This window comes from Herpailurus yagouaroundi, unplaced genomic scaffold, assembly GCF_014898765.1.
Source record: "Herpailurus yagouaroundi ecotype Mexico unplaced genomic scaffold, PumYag 182, whole genome shotgun sequence".
In the NCBI taxonomy this organism is placed as follows: Eukaryota; Metazoa; Chordata; class Mammalia; order Carnivora; family Felidae; genus Herpailurus; species Herpailurus yagouaroundi.
The window spans coordinates 24,198,407-24,216,620 of record NW_024412413.1 but is presented as its reverse complement, the minus strand read 5'-3'; the positions used below and the strand labels follow the sequence as shown (position 1 = coordinate 24,216,620).

General features: G+C 37.1%; 1 protein-coding gene across 4 annotated transcripts in view; it reads left to right on the top strand.

Moving 5' to 3' along the window:
- The window catches only part of NEDD1 (NEDD1 gamma-tubulin ring complex targeting factor), a 50,249-nt gene extending 46,262 nt beyond the window's left edge, over positions 1-3,987 (top strand). For all 4 annotated transcript variants that reach the window (XM_040491153.1, XM_040491151.1, XM_040491152.1 and 1 more), the window contains 2 exons: positions 1,747-1,813; positions 2,302-3,987. In XM_040491153.1, the coding sequence (XP_040347087.1) occupies positions 1,747-1,813; positions 2,302-2,406 (172 nt within the window). In that variant the 3' untranslated portion in view covers positions 2,407-3,987. The remainder of the gene's footprint in view (positions 1-1,746; positions 1,814-2,301) is intronic.
- The last annotated feature ends 14,227 nt before the right edge of the window (positions 3,988-18,214 follow it).

The window sequence follows — 18,214 nt, the reverse complement described above, 5'->3', positions numbered from 1 at the left end:
GTGAATCAGAGAACTGAAAATGCAGCGGGACACTATTGCACACCCATTAGATGGGAGAATGTTGTGCGGAGTCTGGCAAGACCAAGCCTTGATGCGGACGTAGAGCAAGAGGAATTCTCTCACACGGATGATGAGCAAGTCCACAGATATTACCACTTCAGAAAATAATTTGCATTATTTTGTAAAACTGAACAAGTATACATCTGGATCATAACCTTTAATTCAGCGTATCTACTCATGGATCTATCATCTATAAAAATTGGCCATGTGGATTGAGAGATACATGCACGATAGCTTATAACAACATTGTAACAGTAAAATCTTGAATAACAGTCCAAATGTCAGTTGATAGGAGAATGTATACACCAGCAGAAATCAGTGAATTATAGATGTATAGAAGATGAATGTTGAAAACATGGTGCTGGGTTATTTTTTAAATGTGCACTACTCAGTACTACGTAGGATGTGGTATTTTTGTAATACTCAGAAACAAGCACAATGAAAATATATTGACTGTATATTCTGTGTTAGACAGATGTTTGTTGTTTTTTTAAAAAAAACTATTTCTTTGCTTAAACAAAATTCATCAGAGGAGTGAATTCTTTCTTGGGCTTCTCCTAAGACAAGTGATGGAATCAGAGAAGAGCATATAGGAAGCTTCTATGATTTTGCTAATGTTCTAGCTCATAAGTTGTGCGGTGGGTGACTGAATGATCCTTTTATTATTATACTTCATAATTTTCATGTATTCTTTTGTAGGCCTGAATTAATTGCATTTTATTGGGTAACCTCTATTATAACCACCCAAATACCCATTTTCTACTCTACTGGAGATATTTTTTTTAATAGCTAAAACATTGTTAATAATTAAAACATTATAACCTAGTAAATTATCTGTATGTATTTCATTGTAATATAAATCTCTGTATTTTTTTATTTTTTCATTTATTTTAATGTTTATATATTTTTGACACAGAGAGAGAGAGAGACAGAGCATGAACGGGGGAGGGGCAAAGAGAGAGGGAGACTCAGAATGGGAAGCAGGCTCCAGGCTCTGAGCTGTCAGCACAGGGCCCGACACAGGGCTTGAACTCACAGACCGCAATGGATCGTGACCTGAACCGAAGTCGGATGCTCAACCGACTGAGCCACCCAGGTGCCCCACCTCTGTCTTTCTTTAATGTTAATTTCTATATTAAGGAATGTAGTACAATGAGAGTTCTGGAGGTAGACAGCCTGGGTTTATATACTGGTTCCACCATTTACTGGTGGTTTGATTGGATAGTTTTAACTGCTCCGTGACTCAGTTCCTTAATTGGTAAAATGGAGGTAATAATTGCACCTAATGGTAAAGATTAAATGAGTTCTTCCATTTAAAGTACAAGAAATGGGCGCTTGGGTGGCTCAGTCAATTGAGCGTCCAACTCTTGATTTTGGCTCAGGTAATGATCCCAAGGCTGTGAGACTGAGCTCCATGTTGGGCTCTGTGCTGAGCATGGAGCCTGCTTAAGAGCCTCTCTCCCTCTCTCTCTCTGCCTCTCCCCTGCTCATGTGCCCTCTCTCTCTCTCTCTCCAAGAAACAGTGCCTAGTACATAGTAAATAAATTCTAGACACGTTGGTATTATTATTTTTATTATTAACATCCAATCATTTGAAACAATGAGAAAAGGTTAGCCACTTTCTTGAACGATCTAGAATTGGGAAAACCATTGTAATTCTAACAAGTATTTTACATTCTTCCCTAGAGAAGCATGCCATAGGGACATTGTGAATTTACAAGTGGAGATGATTAAACAGTTTCACATGCAATTGGTATGTATGACATATTTTATTTTAAATACATGTAGAGTTGTGGATCTAAAAAGAGTCCATTAAAGGGTGATATATTTTTACTTTATTATATCTAGTTGCTAGAATAAATAAATAGGGAATTTTAGAAATTTAGTAAGTAAAATAGACTTTAACTGGTCCCTCTTCTTTTTAACTTATAATAGTTAAGGCTACTTTTTCACAGCCATTTTATTTATTTATTTATTTATTTATTTATTTATTTATTTATTTATTTAAGTTAAAAGCTTCCCACATGTACAAATATAAGCCTTGCAAATATATAACTTTCACCAGTGATCTTTACAGATCTTAACCAGTGATACTAACAAAGTAGTAAGGATGGTTAAGTACAAGAAATATCATTCAGGTAGTTAATTGAACATGACAGATATGATAGCTGAAAGTATGTAAAACAGCTTGCCAAATAAATGAAATACCAATGATTTAAAAAGCATTATCCCCTTTTCTAGAATGAAATGCACTCTTTGCTGGAAAGATACTCAGTGAATGAAGGTTTAGTGGCTGAAATTGAAAGACTACGAGAAGAAAACAAAAGACTACGGGCCCACTTTTGAAATTTCAGTGAATACCTTAATGTTTTGTAATTGGAGAAGCTTCTGGCAACACAACTGCATGGAATCAGTATTGTTTTTATGGTCATTGGGGAAAAAAGTGTTTTTCAAGTAAAATGGTGATGGGATTTTACACCAACCACTATTTCATCTTCTCTGTCAAAAATATTTATATTTTTATATTAAGAACTGTACATGTCATCTGCCTAGTAGGAAAGTCAGCAGTATCTTTATTTTACGAAAGCTTTAGCTACATACTAAGTGCCCTTTTTCATAAGAAAAGAAAATTGTGCAAAAAAAAAATAGGTTATGTATGTTTTTTAATTACCTTTTTTTAACAGATAATATTTTTGATTGATAATTGCCTTCCAAATTGTTTTGGATGTTTGAAGATTAAAGAGCTTGATATACCTTCTATTTTTATGGTGAAAATAATTTTAAAATGGCAATTGGTGTTTCTAAGCAATTGACTAGTAAAACACAACGGTGGTTAGTAATTATTTTGTTAACTTGATAAAGTCAAGTATGACTATTATTTATTACTTGTACATTTCATAAGAAAATTCTGGGAATTTTGAATTGCACAGATTACATTATATACCTATTGCATCTATGTTAGTGTTTTGTACTTCTGACAAATCTCTACTCCTGTTTTGTGTTTTGTAGCTAATTTCACTTTACCTATGAAAACGTTTAGGGGTTTATAAACCTCAACTAGAGCTGCATATCTACTGATTATCTTATGAATTAGTAAAATGCAAAGTTACTCTGTAAAGTTTCAATCAACATGATTCAACTTATCATCAGTGAAAATTTTATATTAGATGCTAAGTATTACAGTATTAGTCCTATTTTTTTCCCTTCCAAATGAGAAGTGTAGATTATTTTGTTTTGTGGTTTATATCATTAACTTTCTCTAATTCTTTCTGTGCTGTGTGTAATGTTTTTTATTGTTGACCTTACCGTAAAATTTAGAAAGTTCATTGTCAAAAGAATTTACACCTCTTTGCGAATGGGTGGATGTGTACATCTACCTGCCATGATCTACGGTGTTAGTTGTATAAGATTAGGAGGGCTCCAGGCTTGTTTACCTTCTTATCGTCTCCTGTCCCAAAGATGTAAGCTATGTACCTTGTATACAACACTCCTGCCCAATTTTGACTTCGGAGATAAAAATATTTACTAAAATAATAAAGAAACCTAGCTAGCTTACTAACTTTATGGTTTTCCCAAGTGATGGAAATTTTGAGGATATATTTAATAAGTGTAAACATACTAATGATGACTTCAAGAAATAAAAACAGAAATATTACTTTTTCCTAGTGCGGCTCAGAGAATATGTTTGTGTTGAAATGTAAAAGGGTGCTAATGTGATCTTTCTTTCTTGACAGATTATTGAAAGCATTATGATTTGTAACAAGCTTCCTTCTATATCATTATCAAACAGGTTTGGAAAACATAAAAGTGTGTTTTGCTTACATGCTGTATTTAAATCCATTAATATTTTCCTATTGCCTTTTTCTATAAATGCACATAATGTGTATTAAAAGAGGTGGGATAAATAAAACAATTCTAGTAACTTTATGTGTGTAGATGAAACATTTTTATCATGGAATTTAAAAGTTAAGTATAAAAAATAAAATTTTTATATGGTAAAAATGGGAAACGTGAAATTGAACTTTTGCCTCTGGCCAAAATATAATAGAGATTGGAGTTACCCATTTGAAAATTTTTAAACACAAAATATATGAGACAGTTTTCAAATATCAACTGGGTCAAATATCAATGGATTTATTTCAAAACCCATCAGAATCAAATTCCTTAAAACTTGTGGCAAAGGAAAATTCTTAAGCCTGCTGAAGTTAAGAGACACAGAGGAACAAAGATAAGAATGTTAGAGACAGTGGAGTAACATCTTTAAATTACTGAAAGACTCAATTTTGAATTCTATATCAGTGAAAATATCTTTCGGTAATGAAAATGAAATCAAAACTGTTTCAGACCCCAAAATGCTGAAAGAATTCATCATAAGCAGACTTGCTTTATAGGAAATGTTAAAGAAAGCCTTTAGTTGGAAAATGGTACCAGATAGAAACCTATTTATATGCAAAGTAACAAAGAGGACCAAAAATGGTAAATATGTGAACATATGTAAGACTTTTTTTCATTTTAGATTATCCTTAAAGGATAATTAATGATTTGAAGCCAAGATAATGACAAGATGTTGTGTGGTTAACATATGTAAAGTGAAATGTTTGACAACAGTATCCAGGATGGGAGGAGGGAAGCGTAAGTATAGTACTCTAAAATTCTTACACTAACTGTGAGATAGTATAGTATTACTTGAAAGTAGATTGATAAATTAAAAATGTATTCTGTAAACCCTAATGCAACCATAAAAAGAAAAAGTCATAATTAATAAGCCAACAAAGATGATAAAATGTAGCCACAAAAAACAATCCAAAAGAAGGAAGAAAAGAAACAATGAATGGGACAAATAGAAAATAAAACAGTAGGATGGTGGATTTAAACAGCAATATCAATAATTACATTAAGTGTAAATTGTCAGTTACCCTGATCAGATTGAGTTTTTTAATCCAACTATATATTGAATCCATGAAATCTACTTTAAAGATAAATGGTTTAAATATAAAAATAAAAAGAAAGTGCATTGAACTTAACGCAAATGAAAACAATCAAAATTTATGGGATTCAGCTGAAGCAGTACTTACAGGGAAATTTATATCATTAAATGTCTATATTAGAAAAGGAAAGGATTCAAATCAAGAACTTCAGCTTCCACCTTAACCTAGAAAAATAATAACAAGTGAAACTCAAAATAAGCAAATGAAAGGAAAAAGGATTAGAGAAGAAATCAATGCAATAGAAAATAAAATCTATTGAGAAAGTCAGTGAAACTGAAAGCTAACTCTCTGAAAGCAACAAAATTGATAAATCTTTGATGAGGAAAGAAGACATAAATTACCAATACTAGGAGTGAGAAAAATGATAGCACTATAGATTGTACAGATATTTCTGACAGAAAAAGCCAAATTTAGCTAGAACTCTTAAAGATATTTAAGGAGGAGGGGCACCTGGGTGGCTCAGTCAGTTAAGCGTCCAACTTTGGCTCAGGTCATGATCTCACAGTTCATGAGTTTGAGCCCCACATCAGAGTCTGTGCTGGGAGCTCAGAGCCTGGAGCCTGCTTTGGATTCTGTGTCTCCCTCTCTCTCTCTGCCCCTCCCCAGCTTGCTCTCTGTCTCTCTCTCAAAAAACAAATAACAAATAAATTTTAAAAAACCCACAATACGTAAGGAGGAAAATATCCAATTCTCCACAGATAAGCCCAGGAAATGGAAGAGGGGATAATCCCCACTCCTTTGATGCCAGCATTCCTTTGATCCCCAAATCACAAGAAAATGACAAACCAATAGTCGTCACAACACAGATCCAAATGTTCTAAACAAAAGTTAGCAATCTGAATTAAGCATGGTGTAAAAAGGATAATATATGACCTAGTGAAGTTTATGGTAATGCAAATTTGGGCTAACATTAGAAAATTAATGTAATTTACTCATTAACAGACTAACATAGGAAAACCATATTATCATCTCAAGTAAGTACAAAAAGGGCATTTGACAAAATCCAACATTCATTTCCAATAAAAACTCTCGGTAAAGTAAAATAAAAGAGAACTTCCTCAGCTTGGTAAAGGGCATCTTAAAAACCTGCAGCTAACTTCGCACTTAATGGTGAAAGACTAAATGCTTTTCCCCAAGATCAGAGACAAAGCAAGGATGCCCATGATCCTCTTCTATTAAACATTATGTTGGAGTTTCTCGCCAAGACATTTAGACAAGAAGAAGAAAAATTGTAAAGGAAGAAGTAAAAGTCTCTTCACACTGACATATTGGGCTCTACGGAAAACCTATGGGATACAAAGGTTCTAAAAATAAGTGACTAACAAGGTTACTGTATACATGGTCAATATACAAAAATCAATTGGGTTTCTATATACTGACAAATGAAAAATCAATACTATTTATACTAGCATCAAAAAATATGACATACTTAGGTATAAATTTGATAAGTCATGAAAGACCTGTACACTGAATTCTATAAAACATTACTGGGAGAAAACCTAAATAAACAGATGCCGTATTCATAGATTGGAGGGCTCAGTGTTGTTAAATGTCATTTCTTTCCATGTTGATTTACAGATTCAGTACAATCCCAATAAAAATTTTAGCAGAAACTTTTTCTCTTCAGCTATGTCTAATTCACTGTGTACCTAATCTGGTAAGTATTTAACATCACCTGTTTCATTTTTTCAGTCTAGAATTTCCAATTAGTTCTTTAATTCTCTGTGGAAATCTTATAATTTAATTCCTTAAATGTATTCATCTTAGTCATTTTAAAGTCTGTGTCTGATGACTCTAATACCTGAATATCCTATGGATTTGTTTCCATTTTATTTCTCTCCGTTTTTGGTCACATTGTGCCTTCTGGTCTTGTATATTTCTTTACTGAGTGATTGACATTGTTACAAAAAATGGTAGAAATACTCTGAGTCTTTGAATGCTATTATCTTTCAGAGATTTATTTTTCACTATTGCAGGCAGCTAGGGATGAGGTGATTACAAGTTGACTTTTAAGCCCCTGGTTTATTCTTATTTTTGTGGTATAATCCTTCAGAGTTTTAACCAAACCCTTGGGGTTCCGTTGAGGTCTATCTTACGTAGCGAGTCATGACCTCTTAATTTTTGTCTCTTCAACTCTGTAGATCTTTTCAGAGTTCTAATCTTACTGTTGTTTAGATATACTATTTTTCGGTTTAAGTTGACAGAATGCCAGACAAGTTAGTATTGTAGATAATCACTTTTTCTTATCTCAAATATTTCTAGTAAAGAATTATTTTATGTATTGAGGTATCGAGTTCCACATTCTTATCTTAGATAAATGGAGCTCTTAAAGACTACGGTGATACAAAGATATTGTATGCCTAGATTTATGTTATTTGGAGGAAAATCAAGGGTGTGGGTATGTATAGAAACTGTCATGAGCCTTGGGAAATAAAGGGTGTCTAGACCAAGAATTCTCAACATGTGGTTCGGTGATCCCTGGGAATCTCCAAGGTCCTTTTGGGGTCCCATGAGATCAAATTATTTTCATAATAGTACTAAGATGTCTTTTTTGCTCTTATTTTCTCATGAGCACAGTGGAGTTTTCCAGAGGTTACATGACAAGTGACTATCATTGCCCTGGTATTTAATGGAATGGGTAATTGTGCGTTCTTGTACTTTCTAGGATTTTCTAAGGTAAACTCTTTGGAGTCCTCAATAATTTTTAATTGTATAAAAGAGACTGAGACAGAAAATGGAGAGCCTGACAGTATACCTTTTCAACTGGAAAAAGGGCATTTATGAAGCTTAAGAGTATTGTCCCACATTAGTCAAATGTGCTTAGTAGCAGTAATTAAGAGTGAGAGAAAAGCATGTCTAGCAAAGAATTGTGGGTGTGACTTCTGGCTTTTGGCACACAGAGTAGACTGTGGAATCAAATACACAGAAAATCACAAATTGTTTTAGACAGCTGAATTAGCAAAAGCACTGCCATCTAGGACTAAAAGAGATTGAAGCTTTTCAAAAATATTTTTTAAGTTGTTAAAATGGCATATCTTCCAGCCTTTTTCAGAAGTGGTTGAGGAGGAGGATGAAAAGGAAAGACATCTCAAAGAACAGAGTCAAAAACAATAGAGAATTATGGATGGGGGAGGCACTCCCAGGGAACAGAACCCAGGCCTCATCAAGACACATTCTTCATCCACAGAGCAACATTTGCCCGGTGGGATTTCACAACTGCTAAGAGCCTCCCATTGTTCTTCAAGAGGAATGTTTATTGCAGTTATCCTGCCTCATCTTCACCACTGTTTGTAAACTCTGTGTGTGTGTGTGTGTGTGTGTGTGTGTGTGTGTGTGTGTGTATGAGTGATGGGGGGGTGAGGGCAGATAACTCATTCTTTTGTTTGGTATTCTCTGAACAAAGAGCAACTGTTGTTCTTTTCTAAACGAGACACATCTTGGGGCGCCTGGGTGGCGCAGTCGGTTAAGCGTCCGACTTCAGCCAGGTCACGATCTCGCGGTCCGTGAGTTCGAGCCCCGCGTCAGGCTCTGGGTTGATGGCTCAGAGCCTGGAGCCTGTTTCCGATTCTGTGTCTCCCTCTCTCTCTGCCCCTCCCCCGTTCATGCTCTCTCTCTGTCGCAAAAATAAATAAACGTTGAAAAAAAATTAAAATAAACGAGACACATCTGGATCTAATGTAGATTGCAAGATCCTAAACTTGGAATGTGATTGGATGTGGCTTTTGAGAATCCACTGGTGGGCGTGAGCACATATTACATTGGGAGGAAAATGAGTAACTGTGGCCCAGAGGGAGAGTGTGATATATTGCATTATCAACACCATTATCAACTACCCTACCTGTTTTCCTGCCTTTTGCCATTTGACTTGGCAGTTCCTACCAGTAAAGAGGTATTTTCCCCCATCTTGTGACTTGGGGTTTGGCCATGTGGCCAATAAAGCAGAAGTGATGGTGTGTGAGTTTCAAGCCTAAGCTTTAAGAGGTCTTTTGTGTTACCACCTTGTACTTCTTGAAGTACACCTCTTGTGCTTCCAGTGTGGACATTAAACACATGCACGCACACATGCACACACACAGACACACACACACACACACGCATGAAAACTGCCTGGGCTAGCTTCTGGTTCCAAGAGGAAGATGACACATGTGAAGGAGAGCTGTCTCAGTCAAGATGGTCAGTCAAACCCAGCCTAATCTAGCCCAGCTGACCTTCAGATCTATGAACATAAATACCATCATATGCCATTCAGAGTTTTTGTGTTTTTATGGTGCAGCAATAGGTAACTGATAAACTTCTTGACTTATCTCTGTTCCAGCTGCTGTGATTTTAGGCTCAGCATGCCTTGCTGACATTTTTGTAAGAGCCTCCTAACTAGGATTTTTGTCTTCCTCTATTCCTTCTTGTCTGTTGTGTCTACCACTATAACATTTGTTTCCACCCAAAGGCAAATCTAACTGCCCGTAGGGAAAAAAGCCATGGTCTTTGGTGTCCTTCAAAGAAGGACCAGGATGCCACAGCAAAGACCATGCCTTTCCACACACCCTGCCCCTGATTTTCCAGTCTCTGGTTCCAGAGAGAGCCCACTATTTCTTCTGCCTGGCAAGCTCCTATGAATCCTTCAGGACACTTCTCACATGTCACCGCTTTTGTGACATTTTCCCAAGATCTAAAAGCAATCATATTCATTTCCTACCACTATTATAAATATTACATAGAATGGGGATGATTTTGTCTCCAGGTTTCTCTCCTCAGTGGGCAGAGGCCATTTCTTAATCCTTTCTGTGGATGCAACATCTAATATGATAACCTTGACCTCTGTAGAGGTTCAGTATCATTTCTAATTTTACCATTGAACAATGGAATCCATGTAGGGATTGTTAAAATTATGAATGTATGGTGTTTGTTATGTTTGCAATAAACTGGAAATATGACTAACCATAATTCTTCTTTCCTCACACGTGTCAAATGATACCACTTATAGCAATAGGATAAATTTATGAACATAGAAAAATAACAATAATGGCTGAAGATAGTTGATGTGCCCTTGATGTAGATATTGTGGGTCGTTTTCAAGTGAAATCTGACAACCAACTCACTTGAAATTAAAATGTCAAAAATCAATTATGCTTCATTTTCCATTCAGACAAATTGAACTTTTCAAAATTTATTTGAAGCACATTATGTCAAAAGACACCTACTCTATTATTTGAATACTAGTGAAATGAGAAAACATTTTATTTCTCATTTTTAAAGTGATCATCATGCTAAATCTTTATCCGCCAAAATGAGACTGCAAATTATCTGGATGTCTAAATATTGCTATAGTTATTGAACTCTCTTTAAATAACAAAATTACTGACTTTGGCAAAGAAGAACGTTGTCTAAAAGGAGGAGCTGCCGGACGTGAGCCACAGCAGGAGATGGTGCAAAGCAGAGAGGCAGGTGGGGTGGATCAGGAAAGGTTTATAAGACATGGCTAAGAGTTTAGAGTTCATTCAAGAAACAGACGTTTGCCCACAGATTACGGAATGAGGGGAGTGGCTTTCTCAAGTTTGTACCCTTCTTGTGTGTGCAGACACTTAAATGTGGCCACCATCTTCAGCTTTGTTAGGTAAATGTAGCTGACATTTCATTTTGTACATAGGCTTGTTTTTGTTTTTGTTTTTGTTTTTGTTTTTTAAGTTAAGAGGGGAATAACCCATCCTCTGAGTGTAAAATATAAGGTGGTTTAGGTAGGTCTATAGGATATTTCAGATCCAAAAGTTTGACTTTTCAGTGATTTCTTTTAGGATTGGTGGTAGATAAAAATCTCATGCAGTTTCACCTAGTCTGGGCAGCTAACACCAACAGAAGATTCCATTCCAACCTGTGTTTCAGTAGAAGTGTTCCAACCAACGCAACTCACTTTTGCTCCTTTGTCTCAATTTTAAATCATTTATTCTTTCTTTCAGTGAACAGTAGTCACTTATGTGCTGAGCACTGGGCATCATATTGAGGAGCACAGTCATCAAGTGGAAAAGAAAGATATCTAAATTGGATAATCATGTGGTAAGAGCGCGGAATGGATATACGCACAGGCATTAGCTGTAACCTAAGAGGTAGCGTGGTATCTGAGAAAGCTTCTTAGAGGTGATACGAGGTAAATCAAGAGATAAAAGACCTGAGCTGAGGATTAAAGATAAGCAGGAATACCCCTGGTGAAGACAGAGGAGGAAGTGCCTCCTAGGCAGGAGGCTGGAAAGAGAGAGCACAGGACCTGCAAGGACCAAGCAGGGAGACGGAATGTCCGTTGCAGGTATTAGCACAGTCAGATCGCCAAGAGCCTTCAGTGCATGCCAAGGCACTAGGATTTTCTTTTGAGGAGGAAGAGGAACCAATAAAGGGTTTTAATCAGGGATATGACATGATCACATTTAGAAAGATGATTCTGACCACAGTGAGGGGAATATTTTCAGAGGAATTAGACCGAAGACAGTGATATTGTTTTACTCTGGGCTGCTGTTAACAGAATGCCATGACTAGGTCGGTTAGAAACAACTGAAATGTATTTTCACAGATCTGGAGGTTGGGAAGTCTCAGATCAAGGTGCTGGCAGATTTGACAGCTGGTGGGGGCCTCTGTCTCATAGATGGCTATCTATAAGGACTCTCTATGTCCTCACATGGCTGGAGGGGTGAGGGATTTCTCTGGGGCCTTTTTTATAAGGACCTTAATCTCATTCTTGAGGGCTTTGCCCTCAAGACCTAATTACTGTCAAAGGCTCTACTTTCTAATACCATTACCTTGGAGTTTAGGAGTTCAAAGCATATGGATTTGGGGAGGACATGAGCATTCGGGCCATAGCAGATGTCATTTAGGAGACTGCTAAGTCATCCAGGTAAGAAATATGGAGGGCCTGAACCATTGAAAGATTGAAGGTGAAATAAAGCACAATCAAAGATAGTGTATTTAAACTAGAATGCATAGCTACCTGTTAAACATTAGATGGACTATTGGTTTGAGAAGAAGGCTTTTTATATTTAATAATTATCCCACTAGCCCTAGTTTTTAAAGAGTTTTAAACATTAAATGTGCGAATAGAAATTTAATAGTTTCCAACATCTAATGATTAGCTTTCTCCCCTTTGTTAACTTGCAGATGTGAGTTACTATGATTTATTTTTGAATACTAACCCGTCTTTTTGATTTGGGGGTAAATTCTACATGGTTAGGGAGGATTATTTGTCTTAACTACTGTTGGCATCTTTTTCCCTGGCATTTTATTTCAGAGTTCCCATTCTATTTCCATTAGCGATATAAGTTTCTAATTATCCTTGCTAGGTTTTTGTATAGGGAATATGTTAGCTTCTTAGCAAAATTAAGTGATATATATTGATCAGGTCTAGTTTTTTTTTATATTTTTTAAATGATGCTATAGAGTTATATTTTATACCACAATGTTTATTATGCTACTTGTGAATTTATTTTATAAGATGAGCAGCATTTTGTGCCATTTTATATAACTTGAAGCCTAATATTTTCATTTTAAGTTATTATAGAGACGCCGAATCCCTTCTTTGCTTTTATTATATAAAAATTGACCATATCAGTCATAGTAATGACTCATTTGGTGCTGGGTCATCAACTCCCTTTTATGCAATTATTCCTATGGGAAGATACTGACTCAAATAGCAGAGGCAAGGAAGGCACTGAGGCAAAGCGGGCTGTGGACTATTTATGTGCTGCTGTGTGTTGTATCATAAGTGTGCTTTCCCATTTGTTTCCCTGTGGTGGTGCATTGATCCTCCAAGCCTCTATGTTTCTGCATTTGTTTTGTCCTTCATCTGAGAGCAACTGGTTCATTAGAAGCCAAAGAAACTGCCAAGAATGAAAGCCAACTTGAGTATCTTGTTGTAAAGTAGAACAAGTCAGACTGAGGCCTCACTCATCACTTCACTTTACTGGGGAGTTGGCTAGAAATACATTTCAATTTTGTTCTGACCGGTGTATTCTTTCAATTGTCCCTTTAGATATTTAAGCTGTTTTGGCAAAAGTGTAAAAACACAGGACAGCAACAACAAAAATACCTTTGCTAAGTTTAAGTTTATATTAGTTTCCTATTTCTGTGTAACTAATTACCACCATTTAGCAGCTTCAAGAAACAACGTTTATTATCACACAGTTTCTCTGGGTGAGGAGTTGGGCATGGCACAACTGGGTCCTCTGCTCCCTGTCCCACAGGGCTGCAGTCAAGGTGTAGGCTGGGGCTGCATTCTTATCCAAAGGCTCGAATGGGGAAGAACTCATTTCTCAAATCATTAAGGTTGTTGGTGGAATTCATTTCCTTCTGGCTGCACGACAGGCCCTAGCTTTTTGGTGACTGTCAACTGCCCCCTGCCGAAAGTTCCTTTTTGGCTTCTCCAACATGGCTGACTACCTCATCTCCTTACCAGTGGAGTTTCTTGCTTTAGGAAGCATCCAGTCTCTCTCTTGTGGGATTTCCCCTGAATAAGTCAGCTCCTTCCTCCCTCAACCTGAATGAATATCTTCCTTTTAATTAGTCAAAATGAACTGATTAAGGACCTTAATTACGTTGGCAAAATTTTCTCACTTTTGCCGTATTGTTTTGGCTCAGAGTAAATCACAAGTTCCACCCACACTCAAGGGCAAGGGATTACACAAGCTTATACGCCAGGGGGTAGGATTCATTGGGGCCACCCTAAAATATTTCCACCAGTTTTCTCTTGCAATACAGTTCTTATGTTAATGTTTTATTAGGAAGTTACACTTTCTATTCAAGTGAGGAGAAGGGACAATTGCTGAAGACTATGCTTGTCAGCTGTGTCTGCAATATAAAAGCATGGGCTTTTAGTTTGGGCACCTCACCTTCTGCTCTCACCCTCTGCCCAAGCCCTGCATACCAAACAACTTGGCCATTTGCCGCTGTCAAACATGCCACCCTCTTTCATCATGACTTAACATTGTATAAATGCTTGTCCCTAAAAATCTCTCTCTTCCACTTTTACTCATCTCTCAAGACCTAGCTATGATTACACATTCTTTAGTGGAGCTTTGGTAACTTTCTTAGGAAATGAAACCTGTTCCCATGATAATTTCTAGAAGTACTTTTCATATAAACTTTTATCTGGGGTTCTAGCTATTTGTTTATGGGCCTTTCTCCTTGTTTTCTTTGTATCAGGAGTCATGACTTTCTCTGTCCTGTGTCTTTAGTCCTGCATCTCCAGGGCAGGACTTGACACATAATAGGTACTTCACAAATTGAACGAATGAGTGAAGAATGAAAATGGGCTATGGTAATAACAACATAATTGTAGAAAAAAATTAAGAAGAAATAGGAAAACAGCAGTGAGAACAGAATACAGTGACAGAATTTTTACAGGGGTTAATTAGAACATGAAGATGGGAATGTAAAGGAGAATAGTTGTGAGTAGGTCTACAAGGGTCAGATGATGGAGGATCTTGAAATTTCCAGGCTAGAAAATATGGACTTCATGAAGCTTTACATCTAGCAGGGAACAGACCTAAATAGTCTCACAGATGCACACTTTCAAATTGTAAAAATCTCTACAAAGAAAATGTATAGTATACTATAGTAACAACTAGCAAGGAGTCTCATTTAGGAGAAGTCACCTAAATAAGTAGCATTTGAGGTGAGACCTGAAGTTTGAGTAGGAGTTACTTATTTGAAGGTTCAGGAGTGGTATATAATCAGGCTGGAGGGGAAAACTCAGAACCAGGTCTTACAGAACCTTGCAGGCCACATTACCATTTTTGTCTTTATCCCATGAACAAAAGGAAGAAATAAAAAATTTTAAAATAAGGCGGGCTTGGAATAGGGGTAGGAGAGTAAGAGAGACATGATTTCATTTGGTTTATTTAAAAAAGATCCCTGGGGCACCTGGGTGGCTCAGTTGGTTGAGCGTCTGACTTCGGCTCAGGTCATGATCTCAAGGTTCGCGAGTTCAAGCCCCGCATCCCCGCGTCGGGCTCTGTGTGGGCAGCTTGGAGCCTGGAGCCTGCTTCGGATTCTGTGTCTCCCTCTCTCTCTCTGCCCCTCCCCAGCTTGTACTGTGTCTCTTCCTCTCTCAAAAATAAATAAACATTAAACAAAAATTAAAAAAAAAAAAGATCCCTGAATAATAGACTAAAAGAATACACGAATGGATGCAGGGGTAGGGATCTGAGTCTAGTTAGGAGACCTTCTAATGGTGCAGGGATTAGGCCACAGTAACTTGATCTAGGGAATGGCAGAGGAGGTTGAAGGGACTGGATAGATTCCAGATTTATTATGGAGACTCAGCTGATAGGAATTGGATATGGAGAGTGAAGGGGAGGGACATGTTTCTAGCTTCCATGGCTTGGTGAATGGTGGTGCCCAGAAAGAAGAGTGGAATATGAACAAACTTGGGGAGGTTGGAAACCATCAGGTTTGCTTTGGAAATTTGAGAGTACGTATGTTGAATGACCTGATGGATATATATATGGGTCTTGAGCTCAGAGAAGAAATCTGTGTAAAAGATAACAAGAATTCCCACGTGTCTATGGTCAACTTAGTTTTGACAAAGGCACCAAGACCATTCAATGGGGGAAAGAACAATCTCTTCAACAAATGGTTCTGGGACAACTGGATATCTACATGCAAAAGAATGAAGTTGAACCCTTACCTCACATCACTTATAAAAGTTAACTCAAAATGGAAACTCAAACGACCTAAATTTAAGAGCTAAAACTTAATTTTTTTTTGACATTTATTTATTTTTGAGAGAGAGAGTACAAGCGGGGGAGGAGCAGAGAGAGAGAGAGACACAGAATCAGAAGCAGACTCTGGGCTTTGAGCTGTCAGCACAGAGCCCGATGCGGGGCCCGAACTCACGGACTGCTAGATCATGACCTGAGCTGAAGTCAGATGCTTAACTGAATGAGCCACCCAGGTGCCCCAAGAGCTAAAACGTTAAGGCTCTAAAAGAACACACAGGGGCAAATATTCATGGCTTTGAATTCAGTAATAATTTCCTTTTTTAAAAAATGATTTCTTTCTTTTTTTTTTTTTTTTTAATTTTTTTTTCAACGTTTTTTATTTATCTTTGGGACAGAGAGAGACAGAGCATGAACGGGGGAGGGGCAGAGAGAGAGGGAGACACAGAATCGGAAACAGGCTCCAGGCTCCGAGCCATCAGCCCAGAGCCCGATGCGGGGCTCAAACTCACGGACCGCGAGATCGTGACCTGGCTGAGGTCGGACGCTTAACCGACTGCGCCACCCAGGCGCCCCAAAAAATGATTTCTTAAATATGACACCAGAGCAAAAGCAACAACAGAAAAGAATAATCTGGACCTAATCAAAATTAAAAATGTTTTTGTAACAACACTATCAAGGGAGTAAAAAGTCATCCTACAGAACGGGAGAAAATATTTACAAATTATATAGCTGTTAAGTATTCAGAGTATATAAAGAACTCCTACAACTCAACAACAAAAAAGACAAACTGATTTAAAAATGGGCGAAGGACCAAAATAGACATTTTTTTCCCCAAAGAAGATGCATAAACAGCTAAAAAGTACATGAAAAGGTGCTCAACATCATTAGTTATTAGGCAAATGTAAATCAAAACCACAAAGAGATAGGATGGCCATAAATAAAAAAAAAATAAGTGTTGACAAGGATGTAAAGAAATTAGAATCCTCATATATTGCTGGTGGGAATATAACATGGTGCAGCCATTATGGAGAGCATTTCAGCAGTTCCTCAGTAAGTGACAGATAGAAATACTGTGAAATCTAAGAAACAAAACAGATGAACATAAGGGGAGGGAACGAAAAGTAAGATTAAAAACAGAGATATAAAATAAATACAGAGAAAAAACAGGCTTGCTGGTGGGGTATTGGGTAGGGGACTGGGCTAAATGGGTGATGGGCATTAAGGAGGGCACTTGTTGGGATTGAGCACTGGATGTTATATGTAAGTGATGAATCACTAAATTTTACTCCTGAAACCGTTATTACGCTATAAGTAACTTGGATTTAAATAAAATTTAAAAAATAATTTAAAAAACACAAATCAACCCTCCCAAAAAAAGAAAAAAAAAAAGAAATACCATATGACCAAGCAATTCCACCCCTACATATGTATCCAAAAGAGATGATAAAAAGTATTCAAGCAAAATCATGTACTCTAATGTTCATAACGACATTACTCATAATAGCTAAAAGATGACAACAACCTGAATTATCCATCAGTAGATGAATGAGTAAATAAAATGTGGTATATCCATACAGTGGAATATTTTTCAGCCTTACAGAAGAATGGAGAACTGATGCATGCTATGACGTGGATGAATCTTAAAAGCATAATGCTAAGTGAAAGAAGCCAGACACAAAGACCACATGCTGTTAAGATTCCATTTACGTGGATTGTGCAGAATAAGCAAGTCCATAAAGACAGAAGGCATATCAGTGGTTGCCAGGGGTTAGGGGTGGGGGAAAATGGGGAATGAATTACTTAATGGGTCTGGGGTTTCTGTTTGAGATGATACAATTCTGGAACTAGGTAATCTTGGTGATGGATGTGCAACATTGTGAATGTACTGCATGCCATTGAATTGTACACTTGAAGGTAGTAAAAATGATACATGTATATTTTACCTCAGTTCAACCAATCAATAATGATACTTGTTGGCATCTAGATGTTAATGAAGGTCTTGTAAGGATGGGGTCACCTAAGGAGAAGGTATAGAATGAGCGGTGGGCCTCTCGCCAAGATTTAAGGAGTTCTAACACTTAGAACGGGGAGAGGAGAGAGCTTCAGTACTGGAGACTGAAAAGCAGGAGCTAGAGGTGGGATAGGAAATAGGACAGTGCGGTATCATCATGAAGGTAGAGAAAAGCTCCTGAAGTTAAGTGAGAGGTGTTAAAGGCTTTAAAACAGTGTCGGGATCCAAATTTTTCCTTAGGAAAATTCATCTGGCAATTGTGAGCAGAAGATTGGAGGAGAGCCTGGAATGAAAGGAGGCAGTTAAGATCTATTCTCATGGGAAAGTAGGTTGGATTTGCACAAGGTCCCAGAGGTAGAAGAATTTGACAACATGCTGGGTTTGGCTGGGCTCTTACAGCTCAGTGGTTTGGACTTTAGAAGTTTTTTTTTGTTTGTTTGTTTTTTTAATTTTTTTTT